Below are 24,360 nucleotides of genomic sequence, written 5' to 3' on the forward strand. Positions count from 1 at the left end.
TGAAAAAAAGAATTAAAAATGGCAAATTATTATTTATTTATATAAATATTTCGTACCTGACTGACCATTTCCTGTCTCACTGTTTCTTAACTGACTGTTTCCTGACTGACTGTTTCCTACCTGACGGGGCTGTTTCTGGCATCTGGGTCTCGAGCTGAAACTGATCCCAGGTCCGTGCCGATCGGCGCTGCCTCTGAGATCTGCATCGTGGCTCCCGCGGAGGAGAACAGCGGCGGCTCGTCAACGTTCTCCACCAGCAGCCGGACCGCCACCACGTCGCTGAAGGCGCCGGGCGCCAGGAAACGGGCGTCCACGTAGCGGTTGGACGCCTCAACGCGCAGCGAGAAGATCGGCCGCGTCTCAAAATCCAAAGTCTGCAGAGAGGAAACTTCCTGTTAGAGTCTAGAGATAACTTCCTGTTAGAAGGAGCTTACAACAAACACCAGTTGGGTCAGCGTGGGCCGACCGTCTTTCCAGTCTGGTCTGGTGGAGTTGGTAGAGTCTGACATGTCCAGTCTTGTCTGGTGGAGTTGGTAGAGTCTGACATGTCCAGTCTTGTCTGGTGGAGTTGGTAGAGTCTGACATGTCCAGTCTTGTCTGGTGGAGTTGGTAGAGTCTGGCATGTCCAGTTTGGTCTGGTGGAGTTGGTAGAGTCTGGCATGTCCAGTTTGGTCTGGTGGAGTTGGTAGAGTCTGACATATCCAGTCTTGTCTGGTGGAGTTGGTAGAGTCTGGTATGTCCAGTCTGGTCTGGTGGAGTTGGTAGAGTCTGACATGTCCAGTTTGGTCTGGTGGAGTAGGTAGAGTCTGGCATGTCCAGTTTGGTCTGGTGGAGTTGGTAGAGTCTGGTATGTCCAGTCTGGTCTGGTGGAGTTGGTAGAGTCTGACATGTCCAGTTTGGTCTGGTGGAGTAGGTAGAGTCTGGCATGTCCAGTTTGGTCTGGTGGAGTTGGTAGAGTCTGGTATGTCCAGTTTGGTCTGGTGGAGTTGGTAGAGTCTGACATGTCCAGTTTGGTCTGGTGGAGTTGGTAGAGTCTGACATGTCTAGTCTTGTCTGGTGGAGTTGGTAGAGTCTGACATGTCCAGTCTTGTCTGGTGGAGTTGGTAGAGTCTGACATGTCCAGTCTTGTCTGGTGGAGTTGGTAGTTGGTAGAGTCTGACATGTCCAGTCTGGTCTGGTGGAGTTGGTAGAGTCTGACATGTCCAGTCTTGTCTGGTGGAGTTGGTAGAGTCTGGCATGTCCAGTTTGGTCTGGTGGAGTTGGTAGAGTCTGACATGTCCAGTCTTGTCTGGTGGAGTTGGTAGAGTCTGACATGTCCAGTTTGGTCTGGTGGAGTTGGTAGAGTCTGACATGTCCAGTCTGGTCTGGTGGAGTTGGTAGAGTCTGGCATGTCCAGTTTGGTCTGGTGGAGTTGGTAGAGTCTGACATGTCCAGTCTGGTCTGGTGGAGTTGGTAGAGTCTGGCATGTCCAGTTTGGTCTGGTGGAGTTGGTAGAGTCTGACATGTCCAGTCTTGTCTGGTGGAGTTGGTAGAGTCTGACATGTCCAGTTTGGTCTGGTGGAGTTGGTAGAGTCCGACATGTCCAGTCTTGTCTGGTGGAGTTGGTTGAGTCTGACATGTCCAGTCTTTCTGGTGGAGTTGGTAGAGTCTGACATGTCCAGTCTGGTCTGGTGGAGTTGGTAGAGTCTGACATGTCCAGTTTGGTCTGGTGGAGTTGGTAGAGTCTGACATGTCCAGTCTGGTCTGGTGGAGTTGGTAGAGTCTGACATGTCCAGTCTTGTCTGGTGGAGTTGGTAGAGTCTGGCATGTCCAGTTTGGTCTGGTGGAGTTGGTAGAGTCTGACATGTCCAGTCTGGTCTGGTGGAGTTGGTAGAGTCTGACATGTCCAGTCTTGTCTGGTGGAGTTGGTAGAGTCTGGCATGTCCAGTTTGGTCTGGTGGAGTTGGTAGAGTCTGACATGTCCAGTCTGGTCTGGTGGAGTTGGTAGAGTCTGGCATGTCCAGTTTGGTCTGGTGGAGTTGGTAGAGTCTGACATGTCCAGTCTTGTCTGGTGGAGTTGGTAGAGTCTGGCATGTCCAGTTTGGTCTGGTGGAGTTGGTAGAGTCTGACATGTCCAGTCTTGTCTGGTGGAGTTGGTAGAGTCTGACATGTCCAGTCTGGTCTGGTGGAGTTGGTAGAGTCTGACATATCCAGTCTTGTCTGGTGGAGTTGGTAGAGTCTGGTATGTCCAGTCTGGTCTGGTGGAATTGGTAGAGTCTGACATGTCCAGTTTGGTCTGGTGGAGTTGGTAGAGTCTGGCATGTCCAGTTTGGTCTGGTGGAGTTGGTAGAGTCTGGTATGTCCAGTTTGGTCTGGTGGAGTTGGTAGAGTCTGACATGTCCAGTTTGGTCTGGTGGAGTTGGTAGAGTCTGACATGTCTAGTCTTGTCTGGTGGAGTTGGTAGAGTCTGACATGTCCAGTCTGGTCTGGTGGAGTTGGTAGAGTCTGACATGTCCAGTCTTGTCTGGTGGAGTTGGTAGAGTCTGGCATGTCCAGTTTGGTCTGGTGGAGTTGGTAGAGTCTGACATGTCCAGTCTTGTCTGGTGGAGTTGGTAGAGTCTGACATGTCCAGTCTGGTCTGGTGGAGTTGGTAGAGTCTGACATGTCCAGTCTTGTCTGGTGGAGTTGGTAGAGTCTGGCATGTCCAGTTTGGTCTGGTGGAGTTGGTAGAGTCTGACATGTCCAGTCTGGTCTGGTGGAGTTGGTAGAGTCTGGCATGTCCAGTTTGGTCTGGTGGAGTTGGTAGAGTCTGACATGTCCAGTCTGGTCTGGTGGAGTTGGTAGAGTCTGGCATGTCCAGTTTGGTCTGGTGGAGTTGGTAGAGTCTGACAAGTCCAGTCTTGTCTGGTGGAGTTGGTAGAGTCTGACATGTCCAGTCTGGTCTGGTGGAGTTGGTAGAGTCTGACATGTCCAGTCTTGTCTGGTGGAGTTGGTAGAGTCTGACATGTCCAGTCTTTCTGGTGGAGTTGGTAGAATCTGACATGTCCAGTCTGGTCTGGTGGAGTTGGTAGAGTCTGACATGTCCAGTTTGGTCTGGTGGAGTTGGTAGAGTCTGACATGTCCAGTCTGGTCTGGTGGAGTTGGTAGAGTCTGACATGTCCAGTCTTGTCTGGTGGAGTTGGTAGAGTCTGGCATGTACAGTCTGGTCTGGTGGAGTTGGTAGAGTCTGACAGGTCCAGTCTGGTCTGGTGGAGTTGGTAGAGTCTGACATGTCCAGTTTGGTCTGGTGGAGTTGGTAGAGTCTGACATGTCCAGTTTGGTCTGGTGGAGTTGGTAGAGTCTGACATGTCCAGTTTGGTCTGGTGGAGTTGGTAGAGTCTGACATGTCTAGTCTTGTCTGGTGGAGTTGGTAGAGTCTGACATGTCCAGTCTTGTCTGGTGGAGTTGGTAGATTCTGACATGTCCAGTCTTGTCTGGTGGAGTTGGTAGAGTCTGACATGTCCAGTCTTGTCTGGTGGAGTTGGTAGAGTCTGACATGTCCAGTCTTTCTGGTGGAGTTGGTAGAGTCTGACATGTCCAGTCTGGTCTGGTGGAGTTGGTAGAGTCTGACATGTCCAGTCTTGTCTGGTGGAGTTGGTAGAGTCTGGCATGTCCAGTTTGGTCTGGTGGAGTTGGTAGAGTCTGACATGTCCAGTCTGGTCTGGTGGAGTTGGTAGAGTCTGGCATGTCCAGTTTGGTCTGGTGGAGTTGGTAGAGTCTGACATGTCCAGTCTGGTCTGGTGGAGTTGGTAGAGTCTGGCCTGTCCAGTTTGGTCTGGTGCAGTTGGTAGAGTCTGAAAAGTCCAGTCTTGTCTGGTGGAGTTGGTAGAGTCTGACATGTCCAGTCTGGTCTGGTGGAGTTGGTAGAGTCTGACATGTCCAGTCTTTCTGGTGGAGTTGGTAGAGTCTGACATGTCCAGTCTGGTCTGGTGGAGTTGGTAGAGTCTGACATGTCCAGTTTGGTCTGGTGGAGTTGGTAGAGTCTGACATGTCCAGTCTGGTCTGGTGGAGTTGGTAGAGTCTGACATGTCCAGTTTGGTCTGGTGGAGTTGGTAGAGTCTGACATGTCCAGTTTGGTCTGGTGGAGTTGGTAGAGTCTGACATGTCCAGTCTTGTCTGGTGGAGTTGGTAGAGTCTGACATGTCCAGTCTTGTCTGGTGGAGTTGGTAGAGTCTGACATGTCCAGTCTTTCTGGTGGAGTTGGTAGAGTCTGACATGTCCAGTCTGGTCTGGTGGAGTTGGTAGAGTCTGACATGTCCAGTCTTGTCTGGTGGAGTTGGTAGAGTCTGGCATGTCCAGTTTGGTCTGGTGGAGTTGGTAGAGTCTGACATGTCCAGTCTGGTCTGGTGGAGTTGGTAGAGTCTGGCATGTCCAGTTTGGTCTGGTGGAGTTGGTAGAGTCTGACATGTCCAGTCTGGTCTGGTGGAGTTGGTAGAGTCTGGCATGTCCAGTTTGGTCTGGTGGAGTTGGTAGAGTCTGACAAGTCCAGTCTTGTCTGGTGGAGTTGGTAGAGTCTGACATGTCCAGTCTGGTCTGGTGGAGTTGGTAGAGTCTGACATGTCCAGTCTGGTCTGGTGGAGTTGGTAGAGTCTGACATGTCCAGTTTGGTCTGGTGGAGTTGGTAGAGTCTGACATGTCCAGTTTGGTCTGGTGGAGTTGGTAGAGTCTGACATGTCCAGTCTTGTCTGGTGGAGTTGGTAGAGTCTGACATGTCCAGTCTTGTCTGGTGGAGTTGGTAGAGTCTGACATGTCCAGTCTTTCTGGTGGAGTTGGTAGAGTCTGACATGTCCAGTCTGGTCTGGTGGAGTTGGTAGAGTCTGACATGTCCAGTCTTGTCTGGTGGAGTTGGTAGAGTCTGGCATGTCCAGTTTGGTCTGGTGGAGTTGGTAGAGTCTGACATGTCCAGTCTGGTCTGGTGGAGTTGGTAGAGTCTGACATGTCCAGTCTTGTCTGGTGGAGTTGGTAGAGTCTGACATGTCCAGTCTTGTCTGGTGGAGTTGGTAGAGTCTGACATGTCCAGTCTTTCTGGTGGAGTTGGTAGAGTCTGACATGTCCAGTCTGGTCTGGTGGAGTTGGTAGAGTCTGACATGTCCAGTCTTGTCTGGTGGAGTTGGTAGAGTCTGGCATGTCCAGTTTGGTCTGGTGGAGTTGGTAGAGTCTGACATGTCCAGTCTGGTCTGGTGGAGTTGGTAGAGTCTGGCATGTCCAGTTTGGTCTGGTGGAGTTGGTAGAGTATGACATGTCCAGTCTGGTCTGGTGGAGTTGGTAGAGTCTGGCATGTCCAGTTTGGTCTGGTGGAGTTGGTAGAGTCTGACAAGTCCAGTCTTGTCTGGTGGAGTTGGTAGAGTCTGACATGTCCAGTCTGATCTGGTGGAGTTGGTAGAGTCTGACATGTCCAGTCTTGTCTGGTGGAGTTGGTAGAGTCTGACATGTCCAGTCTTTCTGGTGGAGTTGGTAGAATCTGACATGTCCAGTCTGGTCTGGTGGAGTTGGTAGAGTCTGACATGTCCAGTTTGGTCTGGTGGAGTTGGTAGAGTCTGGCATGTACAGTCTGGTCTGGTGGAGTTGGTAGAGTCTGACATGTCCAGTCTGGTCTGGTGGAGTTGGTAGAGTCTGACATGTCCAGTTTGGTCTGGTGGAGTTGGTAGAGTCTGACATGTCCAGTTTGGTCTGGTGGAGTTGGTAGAGTCTGGCATGTCCAGTTTGGTCTGGTGGAGTTGGTAGAGTCTGGTATGTCCAGTTTGGTCTGGTGGAGTTGGTAGAGTCTGACATGTCCAGTTTGGTCTGGTGGAGTTGGTAGAGTCTGACATGTCTAGTCTTGTCTGGTGGAGTTGGTAGAGTCTGACATGTCCAGTCTTGTCTGGTGGAGTTGGTAGAGTCTGACATGTCCAGTCTTGTCTGGTGGAGTTGGTAGAGTCTGACATGTCCAGTCTTGTCTGGTGGAGTTGGTAGAGTCTGACATGTCCAGTCTTTCTGGTGGAGTTGGTAGAGTCTGACATGTCCAGTCTGGTCTGGTGGAGTTGGTAGAGTCTGACATGTCCAGTCTTGTCTGGTGGAGTTGGTAGAGTCTGGCATGTCCAGTTTGGTCTGGTGGAGTTGGTAGAGTCTGACATGTCCAGTCTGGTCTGGTGGAGTTGGTAGAGTCTGGCATGTCCAGTTTGGTCTGGTGGAGTTGGTAGAGTCTGACATGTCCAGTCTGGTCTGGTGGAGTTGGTAGAGTCTGGCCTGTCCAGTTTGGTCTGGTGGAGTTGGTAGAGTCTGAAAAGTCCAGTCTTGTCTGGTGGAGTTGGTAGAGTCTGACATGTCCAGTCTGGTCTGGTGGAGTTGGTAGAGTCTGACATGTCCAGTCTTTCTGGTGGAGTTGGTAGAGTCTGACATGTCCAGTCTGGTCTGGTGGAGTTGGTAGAGTCTGACATGTCCAGTTTGGTCTGGTGGAGTTGGTAGAGTCTGACATGTCCAGTCTGGTCTGGTGGAGTTGGTAGAGTCTGACATGTCCAGTCTTGTCTGGTGGAGTTGGTAGAGTCTGGCATGTACAGTCTGGTCTGGTGGAGTTGGTAGAGTCTGACATGTCCAGTCTGGTCTGGTGGAGTTGGTAGAGTCTGACATGTCCAGTCTGGTCTGGTGGAGTTGGTAGAGTCTGGCATGTCCAGTCTTGTCTGGTGGAGTTGGTAGAGTCTGGCATGTACAGTCTGGTCTGGTGGAGTTGGTAGAGTCTGACATGTCCAGTCTGGTCTGGTGGAGTTGGTAGAGTCTGGCATGTACAGTCTGGTCTGGTGGAGTTGGTAGAGTCTTACATGTCCAGTTTGGTCTGGTGGAGTTGGTAGAGTCTGACATGTCCAGTCTGGTCTGGTGGAGTTGGTAAACACTGTTGAATGAGAGACACCATTCATCCATTCATCCAACCATCCATTCATCCATCCTTTCATCCATCCATCCACTCATCCTTCCATCCATCCATCCATCCATCCTTTCATCCATCCACTCATCCATTCATCCTTTCATCCATTCATCCACTCATCCATCCATCCATCCATCCTTTCATCCATCCACTCATCCATTCATCCTTTCATCCATTCATCCACTCATCCATCCATCCTTTCATCCACTCATCCTTTCATCCAGGCATGTTATTTCGACATTAACTTTAATATCTCACCACATCATATTAAGTTTTGATTTAAAAGAACAAATCTTACATTACTAATATGTTCTCAAGATTATTGATCAACAGAGATTGCTTTCAGATGTAGTGTTTGTATCACTGAGAGAAATCTGATTTAGTGTTTTCATCACTGAGAGAAATCTGATTTAGTGTTTACATCACTGAGAGAAATCTGATTTAATGTTTGCATCACTGAGAGAAATCTGATTTAGTGTTTACATCACAGAGAAATCTGATTTAGTGTTTACATCACTGAGAGAAATCTGATTTAGTGTTTACATCACTGACAGAAATCTGATTTAGTGTTTACATCACTGAGAGAAATCTGATTTAGTGTTTACATCACAGAGAAATCTGATTTAGTGTTTACATCACTGAGAGAAATCTGATTTAGTGTTTACATCACTGAGAGAAATCTGATTTAGTGTTTACATCACTGAGAGAAATCTGATTTAGTGTTTACATCACTGAGAGAAATCTGATTTAATGTTTACATCACTGAGAGAAATCTGATTTAGTGTTTGTATCACTGAGAGAAATCTGATTTAGTGTTTGCATCACTGAGAGAAATCTGATTTAGTGTTTACATCACTGAGAGAAATCTGATTTAATGTTTGCATCACTGAGAGAAATCTGATTTAGTGTTTACATCTGTTTACATCACTGAGAGAAATCTGATTTAATGTTTACATCACTGAGAGAAATGTGATTTAATGTTTTCATCACTGAGAGAAATGTGATTTAATGTTTACATCACTGAGAGAAATGTGATTTAATGTTTTCATCACTGAGAGAAATGTGATTTAATGTTTTCATCACTGAGAGAAATCTGATTTAATGTTTACATCACTGAGAGAAATGTGATTTAATGTTTTCATCACTGAGAGAAATGTGATTTAATATTTTCATCACTGAGAGAAATGTGATTTAATGTTTACATCACTGAGAGAAATGTGATTTAATGTTTTCATCACTGAGAAAAATCTGATTTAATGTTTTCATCACTGAGCAAAATCTGATTTAATGTTTTCATCACTGAGAGAAATCTGATTTAATGTTTTCATCACTGAGAGAAATCTGATTTAATGTTTACATCACTGAGAGAAATCTGATTTAATGTTTTCATCACTGAGAGAAATCTGATTTAATGTTTACATCACTGAGAGAAATCTGATTTAATGTTTTCATCACTGAGCAAAATCTGATTTAATGTTTTCATCACTGAGCAAAATCTGATTTAATGTTTTCATCACTGAGAAAAATCTGATTTAATGTTTACATCACTGAGCAAAATCTGATTTAATGTTTTCATCACTGAGCAAAATCTGATTTAATGTTTTCATCACTGAGAAAAATCTGATTTAATGTTTACATCACTGAGAGAAATCTGATTTAATGTTTACATCACTGAGAGAAATCTGATTTAATGTTTACATCACTGAGAGAAATCTGATTTAATGTTTTCATCACTGAGCAAAATCTGATTTAATGTTTTCATCACTGAGCAAAATCTGATTTAATGTTTTCATCACTGAGAAAAATCTGATTTAATGTTTACATCACTGAGCAAAATCTGATTTAATGTTTTCATCACTGAGAAAAATCTGATTTAATGTTTACATCACTGAGAGAAATCTGATTTAATGTTTACATCACTGAGAGAAATCTGATTTAATGTTTACATCACTGAGAGAAATCTGATTTAATGTTTTCATCACTGAGAGAAATCTGATTTAATGTTTACATCACTGAGAGAAATCTGATTTAATGTTTTCATCACTGAGAGAAATCTGATTTAATGTTTTCATCACTGAGAGAAATCTGATTTAATGTTTTCATCACTGAGAGAAATCTGATTTAATGTTTTCATCACTGAGAGAAATCTGACTTTAAAACAAACTGATGTTTGTCAGCAGCTGTTGAGCAGAAGAGATCTCCATTGGGACGTTGCAGAGAAATCTCACTAATGCAACAATCAAACAGACAGAGTTCAGAGCTGCACATTCCTTAAAATCTCATCTCTGTGTGTGTGTGTGTGTGTGTGTGTGTGTGTGTGTGTGTGTGTGTGTGTGTATATACACACACACACACTTGCCAGTTGATGGTTCATGAGCTGCACCTTTGTTAGAGGAAGTCAAGATTGACCTGGGAGCAATTTACCAATTCAGGACAGGTTTAGAAAAGAAAGTCTAATGGAAATGTATAGAAATATGCTTGACATATTATGACAACTTGTTCAACCATTTTGCATGTAAAGACTTATGCTATGAACTAATGCCTAAATGTTGTGGGGGGTATTCAACAGAGACCCATTATAATACATTTTGATCAACATGACATAAGCGATTGATAAGGTAGGAAACAGCAGAGAATTGTACATCATCATCTGCATGGATGTACCAAAGCATTTGCAACTTGTTCAATGAAATGAGAAACTGCTGTTTTGATGATGTGAAGATTGAACAGGTAGTTTTGAGAAATGTACCAAAGCGACTGAGAAAAACTGTAATAAACCAGAACTTTCTCCGAGCATGGACACAGTTACGTTGTACTGTATGTACGGATGTTTTATGAGGCTGGTCCAGTACCTTCTGCAGAGTGAGTCTGTCTGTCTGTCTGTCTGTCTGTCTGTCTGTCTGTCTGTCTGTCTGTGTGTCTGGTCCAGTACCTTCTGCAGAGTGAGCAGTCCTTCCTGTGTGTTTGGCTCTGTGATGATCTGGAAGGTTCCCAGTCCGTCCCCCTCCAGGATCCTGTAGTCCATCTCAGCGTTCGGACCCAGGTCTGGATCCAGAGCTTTGATCTTAGCGACCACGGCCGAAACCAGAGCCGACTCTGGGACCCGGAACTGGTAGCTCCCTGCAGACACACACACACACACACACACACACACACACACACACACACACACACACACACACACACACACACAGACACACACACACACAGAGACACACACACACACACACAGACACACAGCTGGTGTAACGTGTCATCTTCAGTGTGTCTATGATGTCATATCTAAAGGTTAGAGGTCATATGTAAAGGTCAGAGGTCATGTCTAAAGGTCAGAGGTCATATCTAAAGGTCAGAGGTCAGAGGTCATATCTAAAGGTCAGAGATCATATCTAAAGGTCAGAAGTCCTATCTAAAGGTTAGAGGTCAGAGGTCATATCTAAAGGTCAGGGGTCATATCTAAAGGTCAGAGGTCATATCTAAAGGTCAGAGGTCAAATCTAAAGGTCAGAGGTCATATCTAAAGGTCAGAGATCATATCTAAAGGTTAGAGGTCAGAGGTCATATCTAAAGGTCAGAGGTCAGAGGTCAAATCTAAAGGTCAGGGGTCATATCTAAAGGTCAGAAGTCCTATCTAAAGGTTAGAGGTCAGAGGTCATATCTAAAGGTCAGAGGTCAGAGGTCAAATCTAAAGGTCAGAGGTCATATCTAAAGGTCAGGGGTCATATCTAAAGGTCAGAGGTCATATCTAAAGGTTAGAGGTCAGAGGTCATATCTACAGGTCAGAGGTCATATCTAAAGGTTAGAGGTCAGAGGTCATATCTAAAGGTTAGAGGTCAGAGGTCATATCTACAGGTCAGAGGTCATATCTAAAGGTTAGAGGTCATATCTAAAGGTCAGAGGTCATATCTAAAGGTTAGAGGTCAGAGGTCATATCTAAAGGTCAGAGGTCATATCTAAAGGTTAGAGGTCATATCTAAAGGTCAGAGGTCAGACTCACTGCGGGGGAAGCGCGGTGGGTTGTCGTTGACGTCCGTCAGCATCACGGTAACAGACGTTGTTCCTGTCAGACCGCCCATCTGACCAATCATGTCTTTGGCCTGAATTACCAACAGGAAATGGTCCCGCACCTCCCGGTCCAGGTCCGCCAGCGCTGTCCGCACCACGCCTACCGGACAACAGTTAGCTTAGCATCTTCAGGACAAGGCAAGGCAGCTTTATTTGTATAGCACATTTCAGCAACAGGGCAATTCAGAGTGCTTTACATAAAATATTATAGAGCAGTTAGAATACGATTAAAAACCAATTAAAACATTAAAAGACAAGAATAAAACTGATAGTGCAGTATAAGAATTTAAAGAACTGAGAGATAAAATACGCGAAGTAACTGAAAAGTTACAGTGCAGTATAAGAAATGAAACATTAAAGAGCAGTTATCGAGTGTCATACGGTGTCATCAATGCAACTTCAGTATAACAGATGAACAGTTATTTACAGAAAGGCAACATCAAAAAGAAAGATAGGTCTTTAGCTTTGATTTAAATGAACTGAGAGTTTCTGCAGACCTGCAGTTATCTGGGAGTTTGTTCCAAATATGTGGAGCATAAAAACTGAACGCTGCTTCCCCCTGTTTAGTTCTGACCCTGGGGACAACAAGTAGACCTGTCCCAGACCACCTGAGAGGTCTGGGGGGTCATAGTGTAGTAGACCTGTCCCAGACCACCTGAGAGGTTAGGGTGGGTCATAGTGTAGCAGACCTGTCCCAGACCACCTGAGAGGTCTGGGTGGGTCATAGTGTAGCAGACCTGTCCCAGACCACCTGAGAGGTCTGGGTGGGTCATAGTGTAGCAGACTTGTCCCAGACCACCTGAGAGGTCTGGGTGGGTCATAGTGTAGCAGACCTGTCCCAGACCACCTGAGAGGTCTGGGTGGGTCATAGTGTAGCAGACCTGTCCCAGACCACCTGAGAGGTCTGGGTGGGTCATAGTGTAGCAGACCTGTCCCAGACCACCTGAGAGGTCTGGGTGGGTCATAGTGTAGCAGACCTGTCCCAGACCACTTGAGAAGTCTGGGTGGGTCATAGTGTAGCAGACCTGTCCCAGACCACCTGAGAGGTCTGGGTGGGTCATAGTGTGGCAGACCTGTCCCAGACCACCTGAGAGGTCTAGGTGGGTCATAGTGTAGCAGCAGATCAGAAATGTATTTTGGCCCTAAACTGTTTAGGACAGGGACAACAGTTAGCTTAGCATCTTCAGGACAGGGAAAACAGTTAGCTTAGCATCTGCAGGAAAGGGACAACAGTTAGCTTAGCATCTTCAGGACAGTGACAACAGTTAGCTTAGCATCTTCAGATATTGTAAACTCTATGTATCTACTGTAGTTGTTTTTCCTTCACTAGAAGACTGAAACGATTAAAGTTTGACATCTCAACATCTAGAGACAATCTGTCATAATGTCTCAACATCTAGAGACAACCTGTCATAATGTCTCAACATCTAGAGACAATCTGTCATAATGTCTCAACATCTAGAGACAATCTGTCATAATGTCTCAACATCTAGAGACAATCTGTCATAATGTCTCAACATCTAGAGACAACCTGTCATAATGTCTCAACATCTAGAGACAATCTGTCATAATGTCTCAACATCTAGAGACAATCTGTCATAATGTCTCAACATCTAGAGACAACCTGTCATAATGTCTCAACATCTAGAGACAATCTGTCATAATTTCTCCACATCTAGAGACAATCTGTCATAATGTCTCAACATCTAGAGACAATCTGTCATAATGTCTCAACGTCTAGAGACAATCTGTCATAATTTCTCCACATCTAGAGACAATCTGTCATAATGTCTCAACATCTAGATACAATCTGTCATAATGGCTCAACATCTAGAGACAATCTGTCATAATGTCTCAATATCTAGAGACAATCTCAATAGAGACCTGATTGGTTAGGTAGAGACCAGATTGGTTAGGTAGAGACCAGATTGGTTAGATAGAGACCAGATTGGTTAGGTAGAGACCTGATTGGTTAGGTAGAGACCAGATTGGTTAGGTAGAGACCTGATTGGTTAGATAGAGACCTGATTGGTTAGGTAGAGACCAGATTGGTTAGATAGAGACCTGATTGGTTAGGTAGAGACCTGATTGGTTAGATAGAGACCTGATTGGTTAGGTAGAGACCAGATTGGTTAGGTAGAGACCAGATTGGTTAGATAGAGACCTGATTGGTTAGGTAGAGACCTGATTGGTTAGATAGAGACCTGATTGGTTAGATAGAGACTTGATTGGTTAGGTAGAGACCTGATTGGTTTGATAGAGACCAGATTGGTTAGATAGATACCTGATTGGTTAGATAGAGACCTGATTGGTTAGATAGAGACCTGATTGGTTAGGTAGAGACCTGATTGTTTTGGTAGAGACCAGATTGGTTAGGTAGATGTAATATTTTCCAGGGATTAAAGGACCCAAATGCAGGGAGAAGGCAGACAGGACGTTTGGACTCGAGAATTTATTTAACAAAAAACGGCAGCACAGAGCCAGGAAAAATACAGGGAAACAACTCAGAGAAAAAACTTACAAAGCAACGCAGGGAAGAATCCAAAGCAAAGAAAATGTCCATAACCACAACAGTAGAGACCTCTTCACATACTCTAAATGGAGCCAAGTTGATTTCCTGTTGCACTGTATGTGAATGGCATCAACTAACAGGAAGTTAACAAGGGGCCAGGCTGTTGCCTAGCAATGGAATTAAAAAAGGTCTATAGGAAAGGTTATCTCAATGGCTTCAGACTGAGTTTTATGACCTTTTACCAAATGATGGAGATGGCGGGACAAGACTCAGGATTTCATTAAGAGATGGGGCATTAGTCCGAGACGGTCGGCTTACATCATCGGTTCAAACTGACAGAACTCTGTCAGAACTCAGTCGAACTCAGTCAGAGAAACAGACATCTGTGTGGACCAAATCTCTCATTGCTTTCACCCATTATGCATTCAACGAGCACATCATGCATTCAACGAGCACAACACACATTCAACGAGCTCAACATGCATTCAACAAGCACAACACACACTCAACAAGCACATCATGCATTCAACGAGCACATCATGCATTCAACGAGCACAACACACACTCAACAAGCACATCATGCATTCAATGAGCACAACACACACTCAACAAGCACATCATGCATTCAACGAGCACATCATGCATTCAACAAGCACATCATGCATTCAACGAGCACATCATGCATTCAACAAGCACATCATGCATTCAACGAGCACATCATGCATTCAACGAGCACATCATGCATTCAACGAGCACAACACGCATTCAACGAGCACAACACGCATTCAACGAGCACAACACGCATTCAACGAGCACAACACGCATTCAACGAGCACATCATGCATTCAACGAGCACAACACGCATTCAACGAGCACAACACGCATTCAACGAGCACAACACACATTCAACGAGCACAACACGCATTCAACGAGCACAACACGCATTCAACGAGCACAACACGCATTCAACGAGCACATCATGCATTCAACGAGCACAACACACATTCAACGAGCACATCATGCATTCAACGAGCACAACATGCATTCAACGAGCACAACACGCATTCAACGAGCACAACACGCATTCAACGAGCACAACACGCATTCAACGAGCACAACACGCATTCAACGAGCACAACACACATTCAACGAGCACAACACACATTCAACGAGCACAACACGATTCAACGAGCACAACACGATTCAACGAGCACAACACGCATTCAACGAGCACAACACGCATTCAACGAAAGCACATCATTTATTCAACGAGCACAACACACATTCAACGAGCACAACACACATTCAACGAGCACAACACACATTCAACGAGCACAACACGCATTCAACGAGCACAACACGCATTCAACGAGCACAACACGCATTCAACGAGCACAACACACATTCAACGAGCACAACACGCATTCAACGAGCACAACACACATTCAACGAGCACAACACACATTCAACGAGCACATCTTCCACCTTTGGTGAAACCAAACTGTTAAAAACAAAATGATGGGACATTTCTGCAGAAATCATGTTGAAATATATAGAAAATATTAGAATATTTACAATAAAATGAAGTAATAATAATTACAAACAGCTGATTCCAGACATAAGATGTGTTGTTGATGAGAACTCTAGTATATAAGTATATATGTATGACTATATAAGTATATATGTATGAGTATATAAGTATATATCAATGATTATATAAGTATATATCTATGAGTATATGTGTATATATGTATGAGTATATAAGTATATATCTATGATTATATAAGTACATATCTATCAGTATATGTGTATATATGTATGAGTATATAAGTATATATCTATGATTATATAAGTACATATCTATGAGTATATGTGTATATATGTATGAGTATATAAGTATATATTTTTGAGTATATGTGTATATATGTATGAGTATATAAGTATACTAAACATGTTTTTGTGATTATTATTGCAGCTCTGGAGAGTTGATCTCTGTGATGTTTTTCAGTCTGACTCAACAGGAAGTGAACGTGACCTCTGACCTCTGGCTGGTGATTAAGAGCAGAAGCAGTTTATATTTTAATCTGTCGGCCTGCAGACGAGTTAATTCTCTCTGTGACCAGACCCATGTTTCAGGATCAGTTACAGGTTACAGAGAGGGGGAGGAACACAGTCAGCACGGCTAGAGACTGCAACACAAGGTGATGGCCCAGTAGATATGACACATGCCTTTGGTGTGGGAGACCTGGGTTCAATTCCCACTGTGATACATCAACCTATGTGTCCCTGAGCAAGGCACTTAACCCCTAGTTGCTCCAGAGGCGTTTTACCTCTGACATATATAGATCAATTCTAGGTCGCTTTGGATAAAAGGGTCAGCTAAATGACATGTAATGAATTGGACAGATAGTCTAGCTAGCTGTCTGGATTTACCCTGCAGAGATCTGAGGAGCAGTTAACCATAGTCCTCAGAAATCCACCGGAGGTTAGAACCCCGACACAGACACAGAGGAAGGGGACACATCGGTGAAAAGAAAAGCATCCGGTGGAATATTGTGCACCACTGGAGCAATCCCGGAAGTGTAGTGTTGTGGATAAAGACTAGTCTGAGGTCAGCTGAGACTAGCATACGAGATGTTTTAGACACGTAGAAACACAGTCAGACTGTCTGAGAGCTGGTGAAACCCTAAATGGTCCCGTACCTGTCTTTGGCTCCACGGAGAAGTATGGCGGCCCCTGCAGGATGCTGTAAACCAGTCTGGCAGAGTTTCCATACGTTGGATCATCAGCGTCTGTCGCCACCACCGTCACCACTGATGTTCCTGCTCACACACACACACACACACACACACACACACACACAGACACAGACACACACATACAGACACACACACAGTTTTACAACACCCCAATTTTTCCAGGTTTTTATTGAAATTCATGCAGTTCAATGTCTTACTGTACTCTGAAATGAAAGAATAGAACAAATAAACAACTGAAGTTAAAAAATAAATCATGGAATCATATATGAACCAAAATGTATTCTAAATGTTTGACTCATCAGAGTAGCCCCCTTTGGCAGATATAACAGCTAAACACACTCGTGGCATTCTTTCTACAATGGAAATCAAATATTCTTCAGAAAGTTCTTCCCAACTCTGTTGCAGAAGTTCCCATAAATGTGTGGCACTTGTAGGTTGCTTTGCTTTCACTTTTCTGTCCAGTTCATCCCAAACCAGCTCAATGGGGTTTAAGTCTGGGGACTGTGCTGGCCACTCCATGTTTTAAAGCTTACCATCTTGTTCTTTTTTGCTAAGGTAGTTCTGGCATAGCTTGGACTTATGTTTTGGGTCATTATCTTGCTGTAGGATGAACCCCTGACCAACTAGGCACATACCAGAGGGTACTGCATGGTACTGCTAAATACTGTGGTAGCCGTTTTGGTTCAGGGTGCCTTTCACTCTGTACAAATCACCGACCCTGGATCCAGCAAAACAGCCCCAGACCATCACGCTTCCTCCTCCATGTTTGACAGTTGATGTCACACACTGAGGAACCATCCTTTCGCCTACTCAACGGCGTGCAAAAATCTTGCGTGATGAACTGAAGATTTTAAATTTTGATTCATCAGTCTATAGCACCTTCTTCCAGTCTTCAGTAGTCCATTGGCGATGTTTCTTGGCCCAGGCAAGCCTCTTTTTCTTATTCCGACATCTTAGCAATGGCTTTCTTGCTGCAACTGGACCTATCAAACCTGCAGCTCCAAGTCTTCTCTTTCCAGTTGAAACTGAGACTTCTTATTCCGACCACTATTAAGCTGTGCTTGAAGCTGTTGTCCTGTGAGCCGCCTATCACGCAAGCTGTTGACTCTCAGAAACTTGTCTTCTGATTCTGTTGTGGCTTTGGGTCTGCCAGACCTCTTCCTGTCAGAGTTTCCCCCAGTTTCTAAGTGCCTTTTGATGGTGAAGAACACTGACACCTTGACTTTCTTTGCAATTTCTCTGTAGGAAAGACCAACATTCTTAAGTGTTATGATGGTCTGTCTCTCTTCCATTATTAATTGCCTTTTTCCCGCCATTTTTATAACAACACACTACTTTCTGCAGTACAATACTGTTCATAAAATGCTCACATGGGTACGGTACCACAGTGTGTTCCAACAATACTTTTATTTAAAAAAAGTAGAGATCCTCAGAGATCCTCCTCCTGACAAGTCCCCCTGCAGTTGTTGGAACTCACCAACTGGCGACCTCTCGGGGACCCAGGCTGTGTGCGGTCCATCCAGGAACTTGGGCTGGTTGTCGTTGATGTCCTGGACTTTGATGATGAACTGGGACTCTGGTTCCAGAGGCTGATTGGTTGTTTTATCTCGAGCCTGAGCTCTCAGCGAATAGAACGCCTGCAGCTCCCGGTCCAGCCTCCTGGTGGCGTGGATGTCTCCCGTGGTCTCATCGATGGTGAAGATGGACGACGCTCCTTCACCGGTCAGGACGTACCGCACCTCACCGTCTCCTTTATCCAGGTCAGAGTGGAGCTAACAATAAGACAATGAGACAAGGAGACAAGGAGACATCGAGACAATGAGAAAAGGACACAAGGAGACGAGGACACATCGAGAAAATGGGACAAGGAGACGAGGACACATTGAGACAAGGAGACAAGGACACATCGAGACAAGGAGACAATTAGACAAGGAGAAAATGAGACAAGGAACAACTGTGTGAAGTTTCGTGATCATCGGAATAAGTTTGGCCAAGATACGCAACTTCCTGTTTTGACAGCCACCTACAGAAAGTTGATCACCCCTAACTTTCACATATTTTCAACAATCAAAATTCTTTTCATGACTTTTTACCTGCAAAGTTTGGTGAAGATCAGAATCACCGTCTAGGAGGAGTTCGAAAGAATGTAAAACACATGAAAAATGAATACATTAAGCTAATGAAGGTAAATATGTCCGCAATGATTAGGGCAATATGTGTATTAAGTCTGGTGAAGATCGGAGCAACTATGTCCAAGTTAAGGCCTTCCACGCATTAGGGGGCGCTATGGAGCCCGTTTACAGGTATGGGCCAAATCGCCGTACAGTCTCACAAATCTCCCAGGTGTTTATGTTGGCACCAATTTGTGTGAGTTTTCGTATTTATTGAGGCCGTCAAAAATGTGCCCAAGGGCTAAAACCAATTAGGTGGCGCTATAGAGCAACATACCACTCTCAAGCTTAAATGTGAATTCAGATTAAAGAGTTTCCTTTTTTGCACATGCCTGCACAACTTCGAGAGTTTTCGTGCATACTAAAGTCCTAAAACAGCTGTTTGTAAAATGACAAATTTTGCATAAAAACCAAGATGGCCGACTTCCTGTCAGGTGGAAGAATTTCTTCATGGACTTCAAGATGAGACCTATGCTGCCTCAAAATTTGGTATGTTAACTTCTCATTTTTTACAGAATTCAGAAGCTCGTTAGGGGGTGCTATGGAGCCCCCGGACAGCGCTCGAGCCCAATCACTACAGAACTTTGTAGTTTTCGCCAGGTTCGAGTTTTCCAGCATGTTAAGCCCCTTAAAAATGAGAGTGATGTCGTGGAATAATAATAATCCTTACAAAAACAATAGGTTTACAAAAACAATAGGTTTGTGCGTTGCACTTTCATGCTCAGGCCCTAATGATTTAAAGTGTCCAGCAGGTGGAGCTGTTTCACTCAGAATCAGAACAAAAACATGTTCTCAAAGTGTGAAGTCAGAACCAGACCAGACTAGCCTGACCAGCCAGCCCCACATCCAGATGTTGGGTCTGGGAACTCCCCATTGGCTGGGCTCAATCTGAGGGGCGGGATTAACGGTTGTCTTTCAAATTCTCTCTGCACCAATAGTATAGCTCTCCAACCAATCAGAGCAAGGCTAGCTGATAGATTAAACTTTAAACTCTGAACACATCTTCCTTTTTTAAGAATGACTTCAGAGTCGTTCTTTGTTCTTTGCTCAAAGAAAAGCTGAACTCCAAGTCTTCCAGAAGACCTCTGTTCACCAGCAGCAGCAGCAGCCATAAGCCCCGCCCACGCACTCTATACACCATGTGATTGGCCTGACAAGAATTTGGTTTTTCTAGCTCGCAAGCCAACGGAGAGTTGCTAGACGAACCTGGCTGCAGATTACATCGTCTAGATTTCTAGGCTAAGACCAGACGGACTCTCAGTGATGATTTAACAATTAAAGCGCCGTACCTTCCCGATGTACAGTGGCTCGTCTCCGGTGTACTCCTCCAGGACGAAGAACTGGTTCCACACCCAGCTCCTCCTCCTCCTCCTTCTCTGCTGGACTCCTTCTCCGGTTGCTCCTTGTCCTCTGGGCACCGGATGGAGGAGGACGGAGTTCAGAGTCATCGCCTCGCAGCCAGACTCCTCCCACAGGGACACAAACGCACTGAGCATGCTCAGAAACCACAGACCAGACCTCATCTCTGATGGGAAAAACACATCAAACTGTCTCACAAAAACATGTCAAACTGTCTCACAAAAACACATCAAACTGTCCCACAAAAACACATCAAACTGTCCCACAAAAACACATCAAACTGTCTCACAAAAACACATCAAACTGTCTCACAAAAACACATCAAAGTGTCTCACAAAAACACATCAAACTGTCTCACAAAAACATGTCAAACCGTCTCACAAAAACACATCAAACTGTCCCACAAAAACATGTCAAACTGTCCCACAAAAACACATCAAACTGTCTCACAAAAACATGTCAAACTGTCTCACAAAAACACGTCAAACTGTCCCACAAAAACATGTCAAACTGTCTCACAAAAACACATCAAACTGTCCCACAAAAACATGTCAAACGGTCCCACAAAAACACATCAAACTGTCTCACAAAAACATGTCAAACTGTCCCACAGAAACACATCAAACTGTCTCACAAAAACACATCAAACTGTCCCACAAAAACACATCAAACGTTTAACAAAAACACATCAAAATGTCTCATAAAAACATGTCAAAGTGTCTCACAAAAACACGTCAAACTGTCCCACAAAAACATGTCAAACTGTCCCACAAAAACACATCAAACTGTCTCACAAAAACATGTCAAACTGTCTCACAAAAACACGTCAAACTGTCCCACAAAAACATGTCAAACTGTCTCACAAAAACACATCAAACTGTCCCACAAAAACATGTCAAACTGTCCCACAAAAACACATCAAACTGTCTCACAAAAACATGTCAAACTGTCCCACAAAAACACATCAAACTGTCTCACAAAAACACATCAAACTGTCCCACAAAAACACATCAAACGTTTAACAAAAACACATCAAAATGTCTCATAAAAACATGTCAAAGTGTCTCACAAAAACACGTCAAACTGTCCCACAAAAACATGTCAAACTGTCCCACAAAAACACATCAAACTGTCTCACAAAAACATGTCAAACTGTCTCACAAAAACACGTCAAACTGTCCCACAAAAACATGTCAAACTGTCTCACAAAAACACATCAAACTGTCCCACAAAAACATGTCAAACTGTCCCACAAAAACACATCAAACTGTCTCACAAAAACATGTCAAACTGTCTCACAAAAACACATCAAACTGTTTAACAAAAACACATCAAACTGTCCCACAAAAACACATCAAACTGTCTCACAAAAACATGTCAAACTGTCTCACAAAAACACATCAAACTGTCCCACAAAAACATGTCAAACTGTCCCACAAAAACACATCAAACTGTCTCACAAAAACATGTCAAACTGTCTCACAAAAACACATCAAACTGTTTAACAAAAACACATCAAACTGTCTCACAAAAACATGTCAAACTGTCTCACAAAAACACATCAAACTGTCCCACAAAAACACATCAAACTGTCCCACAAAAACACATCAAACTGTCTCACAAAAACACATCAAACTGTTTAACAAAAATACATCAAACTGTCCCAATGCCGTAGGCTGTGAGAAAGTGCACATGAAACTGGTGAGCAGAAAAAGTTGTTGTTTGGCAGCACTTTCAGTCAAAAGAAGTCCATTAAAGTCCAGCTACATGTTCAATCTGTTCAATGCTGATTGGTCTGGTGGTGGCGAGGACCCTAAACTATACACAACATGGCCTCTGTTACAACATCTGGTCTGAAACATCTGGAAGAATACGAGTTGTTCATGAAGGAATCTCCAGACAGCAGCCAGAATGCAGCAACTTCAGGTACAGCAAAGGAAGGACAGTCCCTGTTTACTTCATTCATGTGTTTACTGGGTTCATGGACTGAGGATGGGAGGAGGAGTCAGCACAATCTCAACCAGGGGGTTCAGGATTCAGACCAACCCCAAAAATATGGATTGGGTGCAGGTTGGCAATAATACATTCTATTATAATGTATTATTGTCACTCTCCTACATATATATTGGAGGGTGGCAATAATACATTCTATTATAATACATTCTATTATAATGTATTATTGTCAACCTCCTATATTCAATTCAATTTCAATTCAATTCAATTCAATTTTATTTATAGTATCAAATCATAACAGAGTTATCTCGAGACACTTTACAGATAGAGTAGGTCTAGACCACACTCTATAATTTACAAAGCCCCAACAATTACAGTAATTCCCTCAAGAGCAAGCATTATAAATGGCTATTGCGACAGTGGCGAGGAAAAACTCCCTCTTGGGAAGAAACCTCGGCAGACCCAGACTCTTGGTAGGTGGTGTCTGACGGGGCCGGTTGGGGGGATGAAGGCGATAATAGTCTCATTAAAGATAGTGGAACAGTGACTTTGAAGGTAGTCGTTGTAGTTCATGTCACAGCAGGAGGTTGCGGGATGAAACGTGGCGCTGCGGAGCACGGGTGGGTGTAGCAGACGCAGCAGAACACGGCCGGGCGTTGAAGGGAATCGCAGAGCATAGCTATATATATATATTAGGGCTGTCAAAAATAGCGCGTTAACGACGTTAATTAGTTGTTAGTTGTTAATTACGTCAATTTTTTTAACACATTTCACGCATGCGCAGTGTGACAAATTATTCAGGTCAGGAAAGTGGTTGGGAGCTAGAGGCAAGATGGAGCAAGGTGAGCAAAGTGGGCCTATTGACGGATTCAAATATAAAAACAATGATGATGGTACAGTTAACAAGTACAAGGTTATTTGCAAGATTTGTATCAAGGAGTTTCAATTTCACCGGAGCTGTTTAAGCTTGAGGTCCAAATGTCAACGCCAAACATGCGTTTGCTGGGCCGACAGGTTCAGCAAGTGGTTTGCGCCAGACCATGCTGAATGTTCGCAGGCCATTAACAAAATCAACCTCGGATAAGTTTTGCAAGTGGCGTCTCAAGACTCATCCTATAAGCCACCGTCAAGAGCCACAGTTATGACGAAAATCCACGAGCTCTATGAAAATGAAAAAGAAAAAAGGAAAGAGGTCTCGGCTCAAGTAAATCATATCGCCCTGACAGGAGACCATTGGACATCAGTGAGTAACAACAATTACCTCGGAGTAACTGCACATTTCATCAGGGAAACGTGGAAACTGAAGTCTTTTGCGCTGACTATATTAAAAACTGAGGAGCGTCATTTTGCAGAGGCTTGTAAAGAACAGTTCCTGTCTGTTGCACGTAAGTGGGACATCGAGGGCAAGACGAAAACCATTGGGACTGACAGTGCACGCAACATGGTTGCCGCAATTCGACTTACACGCTATGAACACATGAACTGTGTCGCTCACATGGTGCAGAGAAGTGTCACAGTGAGCCTTGCCGACAGCGGCTTTGTAAATGCTTTGGCCAAGGCTCGCAAAGTTGTCGGTCATTTTAAGCACAGCCCAGCAAATGCTGCGGAGCTTCAAGCACAACAAGTCAGCCGGGGGGAAAGAATCAAGAGCCATTGATCCAGGATGTTCCAACACGTTGGAATTCGACGCTGGAAATGGTCGAGCGCATGAGCAGAAATAAAGAGGCTGTCATCGCAGACCTGGCCAATCAGGAGCACAGCAGAGTGGGATAAAGTGCAGAGGCTGGAGACACTTCTAGAGACATGCAGGTAAATCAGTCTATAACTTATCAAATAACATTGCTTTGATTATTTTCTGGAATGAATTACAGTCAAATATCAATAACATGTATGTATGTAAAGAATAATAATGATAATAATAATAATATGTTGATAACCACTGTTCTAATAATCCACTGTCTCTGTGTGCATGTGTGTGTGTTTGTGTGCGTAGGTGTGTAACTGAGCTCCTGGCTGGAGAGGCCTATGTCTCCTGTTCTGTGGTACTTCCTTCTCTCTGCCACTGCTGTCTCAAGATGGAAGCCTGTGACGAGGACCCTGCATATGTGGTGAGATTCAAGACCAAGTTCAAGGAGGACCTAGCATCCCGTCAAGAACAGCTCAACAATGCATGGCTCCAGATTGCTACAGTTTTGGATCCTCGTTTCAAAGACTTGAAATGCCTGCCCAAGACAGACAGGGAAGAGGTGTGGACCACACCTGAAGGGATGCTGCAACAAGAATCACCCAGAAGGTCTTCACAGACACATGATGATGGGCCACCCAGGAAGAAAATCAGCCTTCTGCAAATGGACTCAGAGTCAGAATCAGAAGATGAAGAGGTCCAACCTGCCATACAGAGGTACAGAGCAGAGCCCACCATTAAACTGGAGGACTGCCCCTTGAGGTGGTGGGCATCTCCTTCAGGAGCCCATGAGAAGCTGGCCTCACTAGCTCACTAATATCTAGCCACTCCTGCAACCACTGGTCCCTGTCAACCACTTCTCTCAGTTGCAGGTCACATTGTGAACCAGAAAAGGTTCAGCTTTACTTTCAGAAAATGTGAACAAGTTAGTTTGCCTCAGCA

At 44.4% G+C, this 24,360-nt stretch overlaps 1 protein-coding gene across 1 annotated transcript in view; it reads right to left on the minus strand.

Annotated features, from left to right (window-relative positions):
• LOC114566075 (cadherin-7-like) overlaps window positions 1–19,945 on the minus strand; it is a 31,061-nt gene extending 11,116 nt beyond the window's left edge. The window contains exons 1-6 of the mRNA XM_028594410.1: window positions 19,712–19,945; window positions 17,729–18,023; window positions 16,195–16,314; window positions 10,913–11,080; window positions 9,849–10,036; window positions 121–374 (exon numbers count right to left, since the gene is read on the minus strand). Of these exons, the coding sequence (XP_028450211.1) occupies window positions 121–374; window positions 9,849–10,036; window positions 10,913–11,080; window positions 16,195–16,314; window positions 17,729–18,023; window positions 19,712–19,945 (1,259 nt within the window). The remainder of the gene's footprint in view (window positions 1–120; window positions 375–9,848; window positions 10,037–10,912; window positions 11,081–16,194; window positions 16,315–17,728; window positions 18,024–19,711) is intronic.
• Between the last annotated feature and the right edge of the window lie 4,415 nt (window positions 19,946–24,360).

This window comes from Perca flavescens, chromosome 12 (genome assembly GCF_004354835.1).
Source record: "Perca flavescens isolate YP-PL-M2 chromosome 12, PFLA_1.0, whole genome shotgun sequence".
Taxonomy (NCBI): domain Eukaryota; kingdom Metazoa; phylum Chordata; class Actinopteri; order Perciformes; family Percidae; genus Perca; species Perca flavescens.